Raw genomic sequence first — 14,087 nt, forward strand, 5'->3', positions numbered from 1 at the left:
AACAGCTTAGTGTTCACTCAAACCTGGTAGAATCCGCCTGACATGGTGTATTTTGGCATAAACTGGACACAGGAAGACTGTCGCCGCGCTGCATTCAACGAGCACCGACGTTGTTCCCCTTAAACGGCAGGACAGACCTGCCCTTTAATGCCTGCCTGTTCCTCCGCCATGTATCCACTGTCGGCATAACACAACAGCGGGACACTCAGCTTCTTCATCCCCAGCGTCCTTCTCTGTCCGCCGCGTCAGCACAGAGTTCCTCTCCCTTGCCATGCCCCGGGTCACCTCGCTGCTGCCCGCCCTGGTGTTCGTTCTCCTGCCGGGCCTGTGCCGGGGATATTTCCCCGAGGAGCGCTGGAGCCCCGAGTCTCCGCTCCTCGCTCCCCGGGTCGTCATCGCCCTGGTCTGCCGCAACTCGGCGCACTCCCTGCCGCTGTTCCTCGGTGCCATCGAGCGCCTGAACTACCCGAAGGACCGCATTGCGCTGTGGTGAGTGTCGTAATAATAAAACAAGTGCGTTGTTACATTATTATTATCATCAAAACATGTCTCAACTTTTCTTATGTAAGATGACTATTCAGGGATATATGAAATCACGTCGGTGGTGCTGTTTTAGCGTCACTCTGGGCTCATGGGGACGCACTTGAGACAGTTATTCAGAAAGGAAAATCAGTGGGGTTGTGAGCAGCTGGTGCCGCTGTGATATCATCTAGAACGCTTTATATCTGCTAATAAGAAATAAATGAGCGGTCATACGAGGACACGTTAGAGCAGCGTGGCTTTTACGCACGGGCGTCTGTCAAGAACCGTGGCCACGGCAGCGGCGCATAGAGGCAGGGGGGCGTCAGCAGAGCTGTGCCCATGAAAAGTTCCATTCAGTCATAGATCTTCACTCTTTCTCTCATCGCCCCTTCAGTCCCCCCCCCCCCCCCCCCCTCTTTTTCTCCCTCCCCTCCCTCCTCAACTTCCACATCTTCGCCTTGCGCTGCAGACTCGAGAGGAAACGAAATCAGCTTTGTTGTTGTAAATGTTTCAAATTGTTGCCTCGTGGGCAGTAAACAATCTTAGATAACCCTCGTGCAACGAACTTTGTCTGTGAAGACGTCAGTTAAAAGCTTCTTAAGGTGCTTCACCGTCCTTTACCCCAGGCTGTGTGACTGTCACCCAGCCCCCATTCTTCCTCATCTCCCCTCTCCAGCACAGCACTGCTCACTTCCTCTTATTCTGCTGCAGTGTGTCCAGATGTGTTTTTATAGATGAAGTCAATCTTTCCATCTGAAGGTCACCAAACTCATTCACAGAGAGGGCTTGAGGATTGAAAAGTGGGTCCAAGTCCAAGTCAACGGCCAAACTAGTTTTTTCTGTCTCATATACCTCCTTGGAGCTTCAGCCCAGATCCTCGTCGCATTGTTTCTTTCTCCATGTAATCTTACGTTATATTCTTTAATTATGGCCAAAGCAGCTCCTTACGGTCCCTGTTTTCAGAGTCAACCTTTCATTTTGCTTAAATTTGACTCCACGTGACTCGATGAGGGCTAGCTACTAATGACTATGTCAGCAAAAGGGCAGGAGACGGCTGACATTTACAGATCAGCTATCGACATTCAGTCTGGGATTTGTGGTATCAGTAACGGGTTTGTTGTGCACCAGTAGTCTAGTTTTGATAGACATATGAATTTGTACTGTGGGCCAAATGTGGCCATGGGCCTTGAGTATGATATTGGTTCTCAAAGCGTGGGCCACAGCTACCTGATGGGCCAGGAATGTACTGCAGGTGGACCACAAGAGATCAGAAAAATAAACTATTGTCAGAATGTAAAATGAGCTGAATGAGCTGAATGTTTGAATGGCTGGTTATAATTTTATTTCTTAACAAGTGACATGGTTATGGTTAAGAAAAAAAAAGGCATCAAAGGTTCTTTTTTTTTTTAGCAGGACCTAAAATGAGACATTCAACTGTCTGTGTGTCTCTTAAAACAAACAATAGCCTTGTGTTTTTTTCCCATCTGAGCCAGAAATTCCATCTCTGTGTGTGTGTGTGTGTGTGTGTGTGTGTGTGTGTGTGTGTGTCGCTCTGACTGTGGCCATGTGGCAGCATAAGCTCCGTTTACTGTGCAGCTTTGATCGTGGATCTCCAGTATGTGTCTCTTCCCTGTGTGGAAGACCTGATAGAAAGTTTTGAAATGCATCTTGAAAGAGACATAAACTTAGCTGCTGGCTGCAGACACCTGTTGATACCTGCAGTTATCGGCATGACAAGATAAGATTGTAAAGGACTTGGCAAGCATTGACACAAAGCACTGCCTGATGGTGAGGGCTTGCTTTGCAGGGACATGCACAGGTTGCTTATTTTCATTTTTATAAATCTCCCCCCTCTCATCTCCCTCATACCTGTAGGCTCTTCTGTTGCTGGCATGCAAGTTGTTGCAAATATTTCCATAAATCAGTTTTACTTGCTATACATCTGCTCATTCACAACTTCACAACAGTCAGAGGTGTAAGGAGACGAGTCGATCACATGCAGGCGTCGGGACGGCACTACTGTGTAAAAGTGCCGCTTTAACACAGTGGGAAACGAACAGCCACAGCACGCCGGCCGTCACTCTCGACATCAGAGGGATTTTTCGCTGCATTCACTTCTGTCGTATTCACACATTCTTTGGCTCTCGCGGCCAGTCTGTGTCTCTGTCCCTTCCAGACACACACTGAGGGGTTTGTTGTGATAACACAGACAACAGGCCAATGCTTTGCCTCCTCTCTCTCTCTCTCTCTCTCTCTCTCTCTTTCTCTCTCTCTCTCTCTCTCTCTCTCTCTCTCTCTCTCTCTCTCAGCCTCTGTCTCTCTATTCTGTCAAACTCTGCTTTTAACGACAACAAGGCCTTCAGAGAGTGAAGAGCAAATGTGCGGATGCATAGTACGTAAATCAGTATAATACTGGTATCATCACAAGCCATTAGAGTCTGTCGTTTGAGTTCATCATACACTCAATGGCCCCTTATTTAAGTATTATGTGTACCTAATAAAGTGTCAGTGTTCCAAGTGATGTGCGTAACTGGGGCTAAACAATCCATAATTAAAAGCTCTTTAACAATGTTTCAATGAAGGTCAAAATTGAACTATAAGCTTTTATTCTAGGTTCCTATTAGAGCTGAAACAATTAATCGATTACTAAAATAATCGACAACTATTTTGTTAATCGAGTAATCGGTTCAAAGCTTTTTTCATGATTAAAACAAGATTTCTGATTGTTTAAGATTCTTCTTAAATGTCAGTATTTTCTTCATTTCTTTGCTCTGGATAACAAAGTGAATCATTTTGGTTTATGGACAAAACAAGACATTTGAGAACATCATTATTTCCAGATTTGACGAACACCGATCAACGTTTTCTGATATTTTATCTATACTTATTTTAACTATATATTTTATCGAGAAAATATTCAACAGATTAATGGATTATGAAAATAATCGTTAGTCGCAGCTCTATTTCCTATATTTGTACATCCGACGAGTGCCTCCCCAGTCATGAACCTCGTCACTGTAGTATAGTGTATCATCACAGCTGTATTGGGTTATGTATTATAATGCAACATTCTCGCCAATACGTGGCCCTTTTAATGTGTAGTTGAACAACAGCTGTATCTAAAGGTGAGTGCCTGTTGACCCGATCTGTCCAGGTCTTGCTCACTATCGATCTGTAAATGCAAAGGAAAGGAACATCTTCATCAAACTTGGCAGGTGACTTACGAAGGGCACCAGCTTGTGCAGTGCTGACTTTGACGCTGTTTGGGTGAGAAATGCAAGAGATATTGGCAGAGATGCGACAGATGTCTCACATGTTGGACGAGTACTGCGGCAGTTATTTATATTCACGGCGGCTCTGAAGAGCATGTGTGTGTTTTTAAAGGGCCTCACTCGCAGTGACACACCTGCGGGGAATTATCAGCCGCCTCTGCCGCCTGTGAAGGTCACTCGGTCGCGTTTGTTTCCACAGGTCACTTACAAGTGTAGGCCCTGAAAACGGCGGAGTCTTGTGTGTCTCTGCTATAGCTGTGAAGACACTGATAGGGTCCTGCTGGACCAGTCCCCTGTGCCAGTTGCCATAGCAACCAAGGTCGTAGCAAAGACCCAATGCACGTAAGTGATAAGTGAGTCTCCGACAGAGAGAGAGAGTAAACAGTTATAATAGCAGGTGCTCCTCTCGGTTTACAAGGTGTGCACTTGTCTCTTGGGAAAGTATTGTATAAAAAAACATACAACGTGATTTATTGTGTATGATGTGGGACCCCGATGGAATCTACGCACATTGATGGAAAGCTGCTCTGCTCCCGTGTGTAATATCCTTATGTGGAAAATGTGTTTAGATTTGGGCTTAAAACACAGCCGCAGGGAAGGCCTCCTTCAGAATTAGGCAACGTCGCGCACTGTGAAGTCACGGCGCTCATTTTTATTCACCTCAGCCAAGCTTTAATAAAAGCATCTGTTCAAACACATCCGGATGTCATCCTGAAATGTCCTCTATCACGAGTCAACCGGCACCATCACACTCCTCTCTCATCAGTTTAGTTTCCCACAGCAGAAGCAGCAGCAGCAGCAGCAGGCAGCTGTTTTCAGTAAACCAGAAATGTGTCTGAGAAACCTGCTGTACTCCTGCTCAGCAGCTGACAGCACAACAGTTTGGCCAGAAACCCCAAAAGAATACTAATGTTGCTGTGTAACTGGACGGGATTTGCTCCTGTTTCCACCACGGAAATACTCTATCCGATGACATGATGTCAGAGATGTGTGGTTCTCCAGGTGGCCAAGACATTACCTAAATGTGGTTTCATGGCTTATTTGTGCACTGTAGCTCAACAAAGTAGCAATCACTTCATACCAATATGTTATTTTCAACATGAACTAATAACGATCCCACAGATTCCTTTGTATTTGTTTCAAAATTGGCCTGTAACATTGAGTTTCTGTTGTTTCTGATGCAATATCACTACTACACTTTCCTAAAGTCTAAGTTGACATCTACAAATGTATTCATTAACAAATCTGCAAATTCTCATATATTAAAAGCTATAAATTACATTTGTTTCCCTCCAGAAACAATAATGGCAATAATTGATATGTATTTATAATGACGTTTGTTTTATTTTTCAGTCTAAGATAAAACAAGCATTTCAGTGCCCATCCTTTCTTTTGCCTCACTGTTTATGTAGAATCCTTTTTTTTTGTGATCATTGAATCCTGCAGAGATGAAGAAAAGCACAGGGATTGCAGCAACTGGGCAAAGGCGGGGTTTTATAACAAAGTTACAAAGAAACGTCTTTGTGAGTCTCATCTTAACATCGGGGTTCATATTTCATCACAGCTGCACTATAAAAGTCCAAAGGCTTCATACATGTATCAGCCCCTAAATCCTAAAGTGATCCTGGATTTGTCAGTTGGAATTTAACAGCTGGTTTTACCGCAGGTCATAGAGCACACTCCAATGTGATCTTATTTATTTCTGTATTTATTTATTTTAAATTAGATTTTCTCTTCCCACAGGGTGGCGACAGATCACAACACTGATAACACCACAGCCATCCTCAGAGAGTGGCTCATCAAAGTGCAGAATGACTATCACTATGTGGAGTGGAGACCTGAAGATGAACCCAGGTACTGTGTTAGTGTGTGTGTGCGTTTTAGCGTGTGTGTGTGTGTGTGCGTGCACATACCCCTTGTCAGAACCAGTACCGTCCAAAAATCCCAAAAGCATTTTAGCTGAGTCATGTTTGGGCTGTTTATTTTCTTCTTTTGGGGAGAGCAATATTTGTTACACCATTGGAGAATTATATCTTTGAAATGACTCGGCACAAATGTGTTGTTAACAGCTTCAAAGTTCATAAATGGTCTAAAATGACTGTATCGGAATAATATTGCTATCGGTAGATACTCAAGGTTTTGATATTTTTGATATACAAAACATTCCTAATAAAAAGATTTGTTTCGCATCATAAATATGTTATTATTGTGAAGTATACACCCATCCATCCATCCATATCAAAACAAGCACTTTTTCTTTGAAAGTCTGTGAAATATCATCATCTTAATTGCGATATGGTGGTGGAATATTGTGTTTGCTCACCCTCAACTGAACAGTTGTTTTTCCCACTCTTTTCCTCCGTACTGGCCCCCATTGACTAGACTTAGACGCTCATTGGAAGCTGATGTAGAATGCTTAGAAGTGTGTGTGTGTGTGAGTGAGAGAGAGAGAGCGATGGTCGCGTTATGCTCTGTGTCTGTGTTTGCTTCAGTGTCTTTGAAGATGAGTTGGGGCCTAAGCACTGGAATAACCTCCGCTATGAACATGTGATGAAACTCCGTCAGGCAGCTCTGGACATCGCCCGCGAGGTCTGGGCCGACTACCTGCTGGTCTGTTTCCCACCATTTAATTTTATATTTTTTTATAAAATATAATGTAGTACTACTTTAATACTGTAATACTTTCCTGCCCTACGTACGAATCAGAATCAGTTTACATGTGTGCTATACTGCATGGGAAGAATAGAATCTGACAACAAACAGCAGATTAAAAATAGTAAGGTGGCTGGTTCTTAACTACTTTCACGCGCTCATACATATTTTTTACATTCACGTTACCTGTTATATGCAGAATTCATATGTTATACACGTATCTGATGTGTGATTCAGGCTAAAAACTGTTAAAGGCCCACACAGTGAACAGAGACATTGGGACCTTAGCTTTTTATTTCACCAGCTTATAATTTAGTCGACAGATGTTATGGCTTAAGGAAAATTGGTCTGGTGAGAAACCTGCACAAGGTTTAAAATGTCAACAGCCGTTCTTTGGACACAGAGCTGCATTTATTCAGACATTGTTGAGCGAACAGACAGGAGCTGCTCATACTCATGATCGCTGTGGCTCAATCAATCATTTCAGAGTCCAAAAGTGTGTGATTGTGGTCAGTAATGATGGCCTCTTCCTCCAACCTGCAGGTGGCTGACTGTGACAACCTGCTCACCAACCAGGATGTCTTGTGGAAGCTGATGATGGAGAACAAGACCATTGTAGCTCCCATGATGGAGTCCAGAGCTGCATACTCCAACTTCTGGTGCGGCATGACTTCACAGGTAATACAGACGTTTCTTCCTAAATGCAATTCCTGCAAGAGGCCAGTGCCAATCCCAGCTGACATAGGGCGAAAGGCTGGGTACACCATGGACAGATTGACAAGAATAATATTATATAACAAAATAATGCTGTAGTGTAGGATTAGAAAATGAATTAATGAATACAAAGTCACATTTAAACTTAACCTGTACATACTGTATGTTGCAATATTATACAAGGGCTGAGCTGAGGACTTGAACAATGCAACCATATTTATATCGGCTGTATTTAAATCGACTGTCAAGCTCATCGGCGGAATTATAAGACGCAACTTTCATGAGATCACTTTCAGAAATACAGTATATTCCTGATTATTGATCATTTTATTATCTTTCACGAGTAAATCCAGTTTGTACATTGACCTGTTTGCTGTGTTTTAAATGTTGCTCCACTGGAGACTAGACACATTACCAATACATGGAGTTTGTGTTTTTACCTGCAGGGTTACTACAAGCGGACTCCGGCCTACATGCCAATCCGTAAGCGGGAGCGTCAGGGCTGCTTCGCTGTACCCATGGTCCACTCTACCTACCTGCTGGACCTACGGAAAGAGGCCTCCCGTCAGCTCGCGTTTTATCCACCGCACTCCGACTACACCTGGGCTCTGGATGACGTCATCGTCTTTGCCTACTCAGCTCGCATGGCAGGTGGGACGAGACTTGTTTTTATTTAATCGCCAGCTGTGTAACAGCTCTCTTACATTTCCTCTGTCTCAGATGTGCAGATGTATGTGTGCAACAAGGAGACTTATGGCTACTTCCCAGTGCCGATGCGCTCCCACGCGACCTTGCAGGATGAGGAGGAGAGCTTCTTGCACACACACCTCGAGGTTATGGGTGAGTCAAGACGTCAATACAACTTCTCTTTATGATCAGTGTTTCCCAAACTTTTCCCAACACTTTTAAAAGGTGACAAATATATGTAGTTGCCCAGTTCACAGTATAAATTGGGACAGGAGCTAATTTGTCCATAATGTTAAAGGATTTCAAATTTCTAATAATATCTCCAAGATCGTTTAGATTGTACATCAACGGCATCACGGTGACGCACAAGTCTACTTACGTCACAAATGTATAGATTTCTTTTTAAGTTGTAAGTTATGGGTTTTCCCTGTAATTTGTTATCCATTGTGTATACTCTCTCTACACCAAGCAAATGATAAACTCTGGTTGAATTTTGTCACAGCTCCTGTTGGTTCCGTGCACCACATCTCTAGAAACCTCTGTTCCGACACATCCTACATTCTCTTTGTAACCTTCCCCCCTTTTTTTCCCCTTTTGAAAGTGAAAAATCCTCCATTGGAGCACTCCAGCTTCCTGTCTCCTCCTCCCAAGCAGCCTAACAAGATCGGCTTTGATGAGGTACACAACCACACACACACACACACTCAATAACTGAAGCATGTGTGTGAGATGTGTCGCCTTTGTGTTCACCCAGGTGTTCATGATAAATCTGGTGCGGCGGTCTGACCGGCGTGACCGAATGCTAAGAACTCTGTACGAGCAGGAGCTCAGCTGTAAGGTTGTTGCTGCTGTGGATGGCAAGTACGTTTCTCATCTTGATCCCCCCCCCCCCCCCCCCAACACTGCCCAAGTCATGCGGAGTAGATTGATCTAGGGAGGCAGGGCTGAGGCAAATAACCAGGTGAACAGTAGTCGGGTGCACGTGGTGCTTTTCCGACTCCCTCAATGCATAGTTTGCATCTCATTTGGGGGAATATATAATCCTTATGTAGCCTACCCTGTAATTAGAGTGTGTCAGTCAGTCAGTCAGTCATCATCTACCGCTTTATCCTCTGCCAGAGGGTCGCGGGGGGTGCTGTGCCAATCTCAGCTACATCGGGCGATAGGCAGGGTACACCCTGGACAGTTCGCCAGTCCATCGCAGGGCCACACACAGATAGAGACAAACAACCATAGAGTGTGTCATGTTTATCATATTTGATAATGTCATCTCAACCCCACTCACTTTTGTTTCCTGTTGTCCTCCCCACAGACATACTGTACACATGCTTGCTTCATTCATAGTGAGGACCCTCATAGACATAATGCATTCCTAACCTTAACCATCACAATTAAGTGCCCAACCCTAAAACCAGGTATTAACCCCCCCCCAAAAAAAAGTCCCCATAATGTGACTGTGTAAACAGATTTAGGTCCCCACAATGTGAGGAATACCAGATTTTCTCTCTGTCTGTCTCTCTCGCTCACACACACACACACACACACACACACGTTTGTATAGCATTCATAGACATAATGCATGCCCTAGCCCCTTACCCTAACCTTAACCATCACAGCTAAGTGCCTAACCCTAACCTTTACCCTAACCCTAAAACCAGGTCTAACCCTGAAAAATACATTTTTAGGGGTGTCAGAATGTGAGGACCAGCCAAAATGTCCTCACTACCTTGGGTATACAAGGTTTTTTTGGTCCTCACAAAGATATCTAAACAAGTGCACACACACACACACACACTACAGATCGAGTTCATATAACTTATTGTTTCCACCTCTAATCTCTGTGTTCCTCCTTTCTCTCCCCCAGAGCTCTGAATGTGTCTGAGATAGATTCTATGGGAATTAAGATGCTGCCAGGGTACAAAGACCCTTATCACGGCCGACCTCTCACCAAGGGTGAACTGGGTTGTTTCCTCTCTCATTACAACATCTGGAAGGAGGTGAGATGCTCGGGAAGGTCCAGGCCTCGTGGTCTAACCTGTATGCGGTCGATAACATTTACCGCTGATAAGAACAGTAGCTTGGATTTTGCGAGCAAAGCCCAGTTTGTTTTATTTATGTTTTAATAAATGTGCCCGTCTTTTGAAGTTCAGTATGTTATTGAATACCTTTGCTGTTTCTCTTGGAGAACAGTGTTTTTTTACAGGGATGATATCCCCAATGGAAACAAACAGTACTTCTTCATTTGTACTAATTCTGATCCGATGAGTCCAAACATTACTGATGCTAGTGAAGCTTTTCCATTTGTGTGTGTGTGTGTGTGTGTGTTCAGATCGTGGACCGCGGTCTGCAGACCTCCCTGGTCATCGAGGACGACCTCCGCTTCGAGGTCTTCTTCAAACGTCGCCTCCAGACGCTGCTGCAGGAGGTGACGACACACAAGCTTGACTGGGACCTCATGTGAGTAGAGCTTCAGTGAACAGGGAGGAAAAAACATGCACAATGTCGTAAAACATGGAGGATAATCCTCCCCCTGCAGTGAAATCCGTCCGTCTGTCACACATGATATTTCAAGCATCACTGTTCAGAAGCTGAAACAAAAAACTGGCAGAAAAGATGCGTCTTACCCCCCAACCTCCAAATACTGTGCTCCAGCATTTTCATCTTCACTCTCAGACATGCCAAGTCACTAAGGGCCACTGTAATGCTGAAGTAAGGTGCTGATGTTACTCCACAGGTCAAATGACACATGCAATCCTGGGCTTAAATCGTGTTAAATTGGTAAAAAAATAGTTTGATGATCTGGTTCAGAGGTGTCAAACTGGTGGTTCGCGGACCACATGCAGCCCACCACTTAATATCAAGTTATAATAAAAACATGGCCCCGGGACCTCACCTCCTTTTAAACACAACGTGTGTGGCTGAGACACAGCTGCCAGCGAGGTGATATAGAATATAATACTAAATATGCTTTGATAGCAATTTTTAAAATTATTATTTGCATTATTATAATCTATATTATATTGAACATTACGTTAAATACATATATATATATATATGTGTTTTAACTACAGTCAAACTACATTTTCTTGTTGTTTTTTTATTTATTTTGCGTCATAAATATCAAATATAGATCATTCCCAATCAAAACAAGCACTTTTACTTTTGAAATTCTGTCAAATATCATCATGAATATCTTAACTATCTTAACTATCTTAAATATCATGATGGAATATTGTGTTTTCATTTTAACTTCTGAACCTGGTAGCTTTGATTGTGCGTCATCATTTTGTGTCCATGTTATGAAATGATCACTCCTCTCCTCGCACAGTTACATCGGACGGAAGCGCATGCAAGTGGACCATCCAGAGAAGTCTGTACCCAACATACACAATCTTGTGGAAGCCGACTACTCCTACTGGACGCTAGGCTACATGTTGTCATTACGAGGAGCTGAGAAGCTCCTCGGGGCCGATCCTCTGAGTAAGATGCTTCCTGTAGACGAGTTCCTCCCCGTCATGTACGACAAACATCCAGTGTGAGTGTAACCCGTCCGCTCCCTTCAGTTTCTCTGGATTCCTCTCACCTGTCTTATCATTGTGTCTTTGAACAAAATCATTTTTTTTGTCTTTTACTCATCAGTTCAGAGTACATGGACCACTTTGAGAACCGGGACCTGCACGCCTTCTCTGCCGAGCCTCTCCTCGTTTACCCGACCCATTACACGGGAGACTCCGGCTACATCAGTGACACCGAGACCTCGGTGGTGTGGGACAATGAAACGGTCAAAACCGACTGGGACCGAGACAAGTCCAGGAAAACTCAGGAGCAGGAGGAGCTGAGTTTTGAGGCGCAGAACTCGGATGTGCTGCAGTCGGAGCTGGAGAACTGGAGCGCCCGGGACGAGCTGTGATCATGAGGAGAGGTCATGAGGCGGAATGGGAGAGAACTCTGGTGTACAGAGATAAGGATGAGGGAGACAGAACAAAGCTGTGATTGTGTGTGTGTGTGTGTGGGGTGGGGATGGATAAGAGGGAAGGAATAAAACAGAAAGTAGGAGGTGAGGGAGAGAAAGCAGAGCAGATGGACACAAGCTTGATTGAGGACAAATGCTTTTCCTTGTCCATTTCTCTTTCCACACTTTGATCTCTCTCACAAGAGAGAAGATTAGATGCAGTGATAAATAATTCTTGAAGAGTCAGCGAGCAGCTTTTGTTTTATTTATTGCATCCAACACACATCCCTTGAGCACAGCCAGGTCCATTGATATTACTCCTATTATTTTTGATAATAGATTTACGCAGACGGGCCCCATTTAAACTAAATAAATTGCCCTTTAAGTGCTTTTACTAAACACAATGATTTTCTCAAACAGAAGTAACTGCTGGTCATATTTCACCTGCCCACTTTCATTTCACGTCGCCTTGTCTTGCCATATAAAAGCTTCCAAAATGACGTTTTTGTTGAGTTTTTTTGAAGTGATTAGAAAGGAAAGAAAACTTTTCTATCTCAGTGGTTCCCAAAGTCTATTTCTTTGTGAACTCAAAAAGTATAATTGTGCCGTATAACATGAGAAAGAAAGACAAAATAGGTGTGACCCCACTCGTTCATTTTGTGACACATTATAAAGGTCCCAAGCCCAGGTTTGGAAACCAAGGGTCAGCGTTCTTCTTCCCCTTCTTTTTATTGAGTATTAGCTCGACTTTCGTTTTAGCTCCACTTAGCTATAGTGTGTTATTTATATATATTTTTTAAAAGGTTATTAATGAACCCATCCTTATTTTTGTCACTTGTGAATGTATTAGTGTTTTTCTTTAATCATACAGCTACACTAATCCCTGTAATTGTTTTTAACCACAATACATTTTGCAGTTGTAGCCCAAACTTTACATGTTTGTCTCTCATCTGTTGAACGTGAACATGTGTCTTTCTGTTTTCCCTTTTTTCTTTTCTTCTTTGTTTTTTTACCAAAGACGAAATAAAAACTTTTATAATGAATGTTTTATTTTGCCTTTTTTTTTTTTTTTAAAAAAAACAAAAAACAAAGAAACATAATACATTTTTGTTTGAAATGGGAATACACTGGTCAATAAAAAATAATCACTACTTATAATATACTGTAATATAGTCTGCACATTGTTTTTCATTACCTCAGAATGAGCCTTTTATAGTTATAACAGGAGTTGTTTTAGTTTTTATGCTAACTGCAGACTACATACAGTAAGTTCTCCAACTTAAATGAACCTGTTGCATCTTTGAGGTCAGAGAGGATTCAAAAATAGCATTCCACTATCAAATCTTAGTGTTATCGTTTGCTAATTACTGCTCAACTCAATTGGAAGTTTTAATTTGGATCGAATAATAAAAGCAACAAGAAAGAGAAGGTGAATTTGTCGTCAGTGAATGCAAAATCTGTGCTCACACATGAGCTCACGTAAAGCCATGCTGCAAGTCATGTCTGTCGTGGCTTACTATGTGTATGTGTGTGTGTGTGTGTTTGTCTGTGTGCAGTGGCTCAGTGTGACTCAGACTAATCTTTTCAGACCCCCCCCACATCTCTATATTTACCTCACCTCTCTCTGGGATTAGCTCGGGCCTCTGCAGATCAATAGCCACTTCTCTTCAGTATAGGACCTGCTGGAGTTTACTGGGACCTGCAGGCTCGACTCGAACTGTTGTGACTCGAACCAGGAAATGTGGAGCTAAATTTAGAAGGCCTAATTGTGACATGTTTTTTTTGATATTTTGTTTCACCCGTTTGACCTACATGTTTGTTCTCGCTCCATACAATCCAATTTGTCCTCTTCATCCTCTCCTTGCTCCCTCCCTTCTCCTCTTTAAGTAATAAGATTGAGCTGGACGTTTAAAGGCCTACAGCGCACACACACACACACACACAGAGCAACCTCTGCCCCCCGAATCTCCGGCAATCTGTAATCTCCCCCAGTAGACGACAGAATGCAGCGTGAGAAAATGACAGACGGGTGATGAGGCAGCGAAAGGTGTCACTGAAATAAACTCTGAAGTGATTAAAAGAAGGACGGCAATAAAGACAAAAAACAAAAAAAAGAATGCAATGGTTTCAAAGGGAGCAGAACTCGGAGATATATTTTTCTTTACCTGCTGGAGTTAAGAAGATTTAAGGTGAGCTAAATGACATGCAGTACATTCTGCTACCAAAGCACCTACACAGATTTATAGGCTATTAAATTAGCCAATAACAAAACAAGGCAGTGTTGGTAG

The 14,087-nt window shown here is 43.0% G+C and overlaps 1 protein-coding gene across 1 annotated transcript; it reads left to right on the forward strand.

Moving 5' to 3' along the window:
- colgalt1b (collagen beta(1-O)galactosyltransferase 1b) lies at nt 1-12,842 on the forward strand. The gene is made up of 12 exons (XM_058641475.1): nt 1-489; nt 5,538-5,648; nt 6,287-6,404; nt 6,990-7,124; nt 7,607-7,811; nt 7,881-8,000; nt 8,449-8,525; nt 8,602-8,708; nt 9,712-9,844; nt 10,177-10,304; nt 11,176-11,382; nt 11,487-12,842. Exons 1-12 carry the CDS (start codon nt 272-274, stop codon nt 11,755-11,757), a joined length of 1,830 nt encoding a protein of 609 aa, XP_058497458.1. The 5' UTR covers nt 1-271; the 3' UTR covers nt 11,758-12,842.
- The last annotated feature ends 1,245 nt before the right edge of the window (nt 12,843-14,087 follow it).

Source organism: Solea solea, chromosome 10 (assembly GCF_958295425.1).
Source record: "Solea solea chromosome 10, fSolSol10.1, whole genome shotgun sequence".
In the NCBI taxonomy this organism is placed as follows: Eukaryota; Metazoa; Chordata; class Actinopteri; order Pleuronectiformes; family Soleidae; genus Solea; species Solea solea.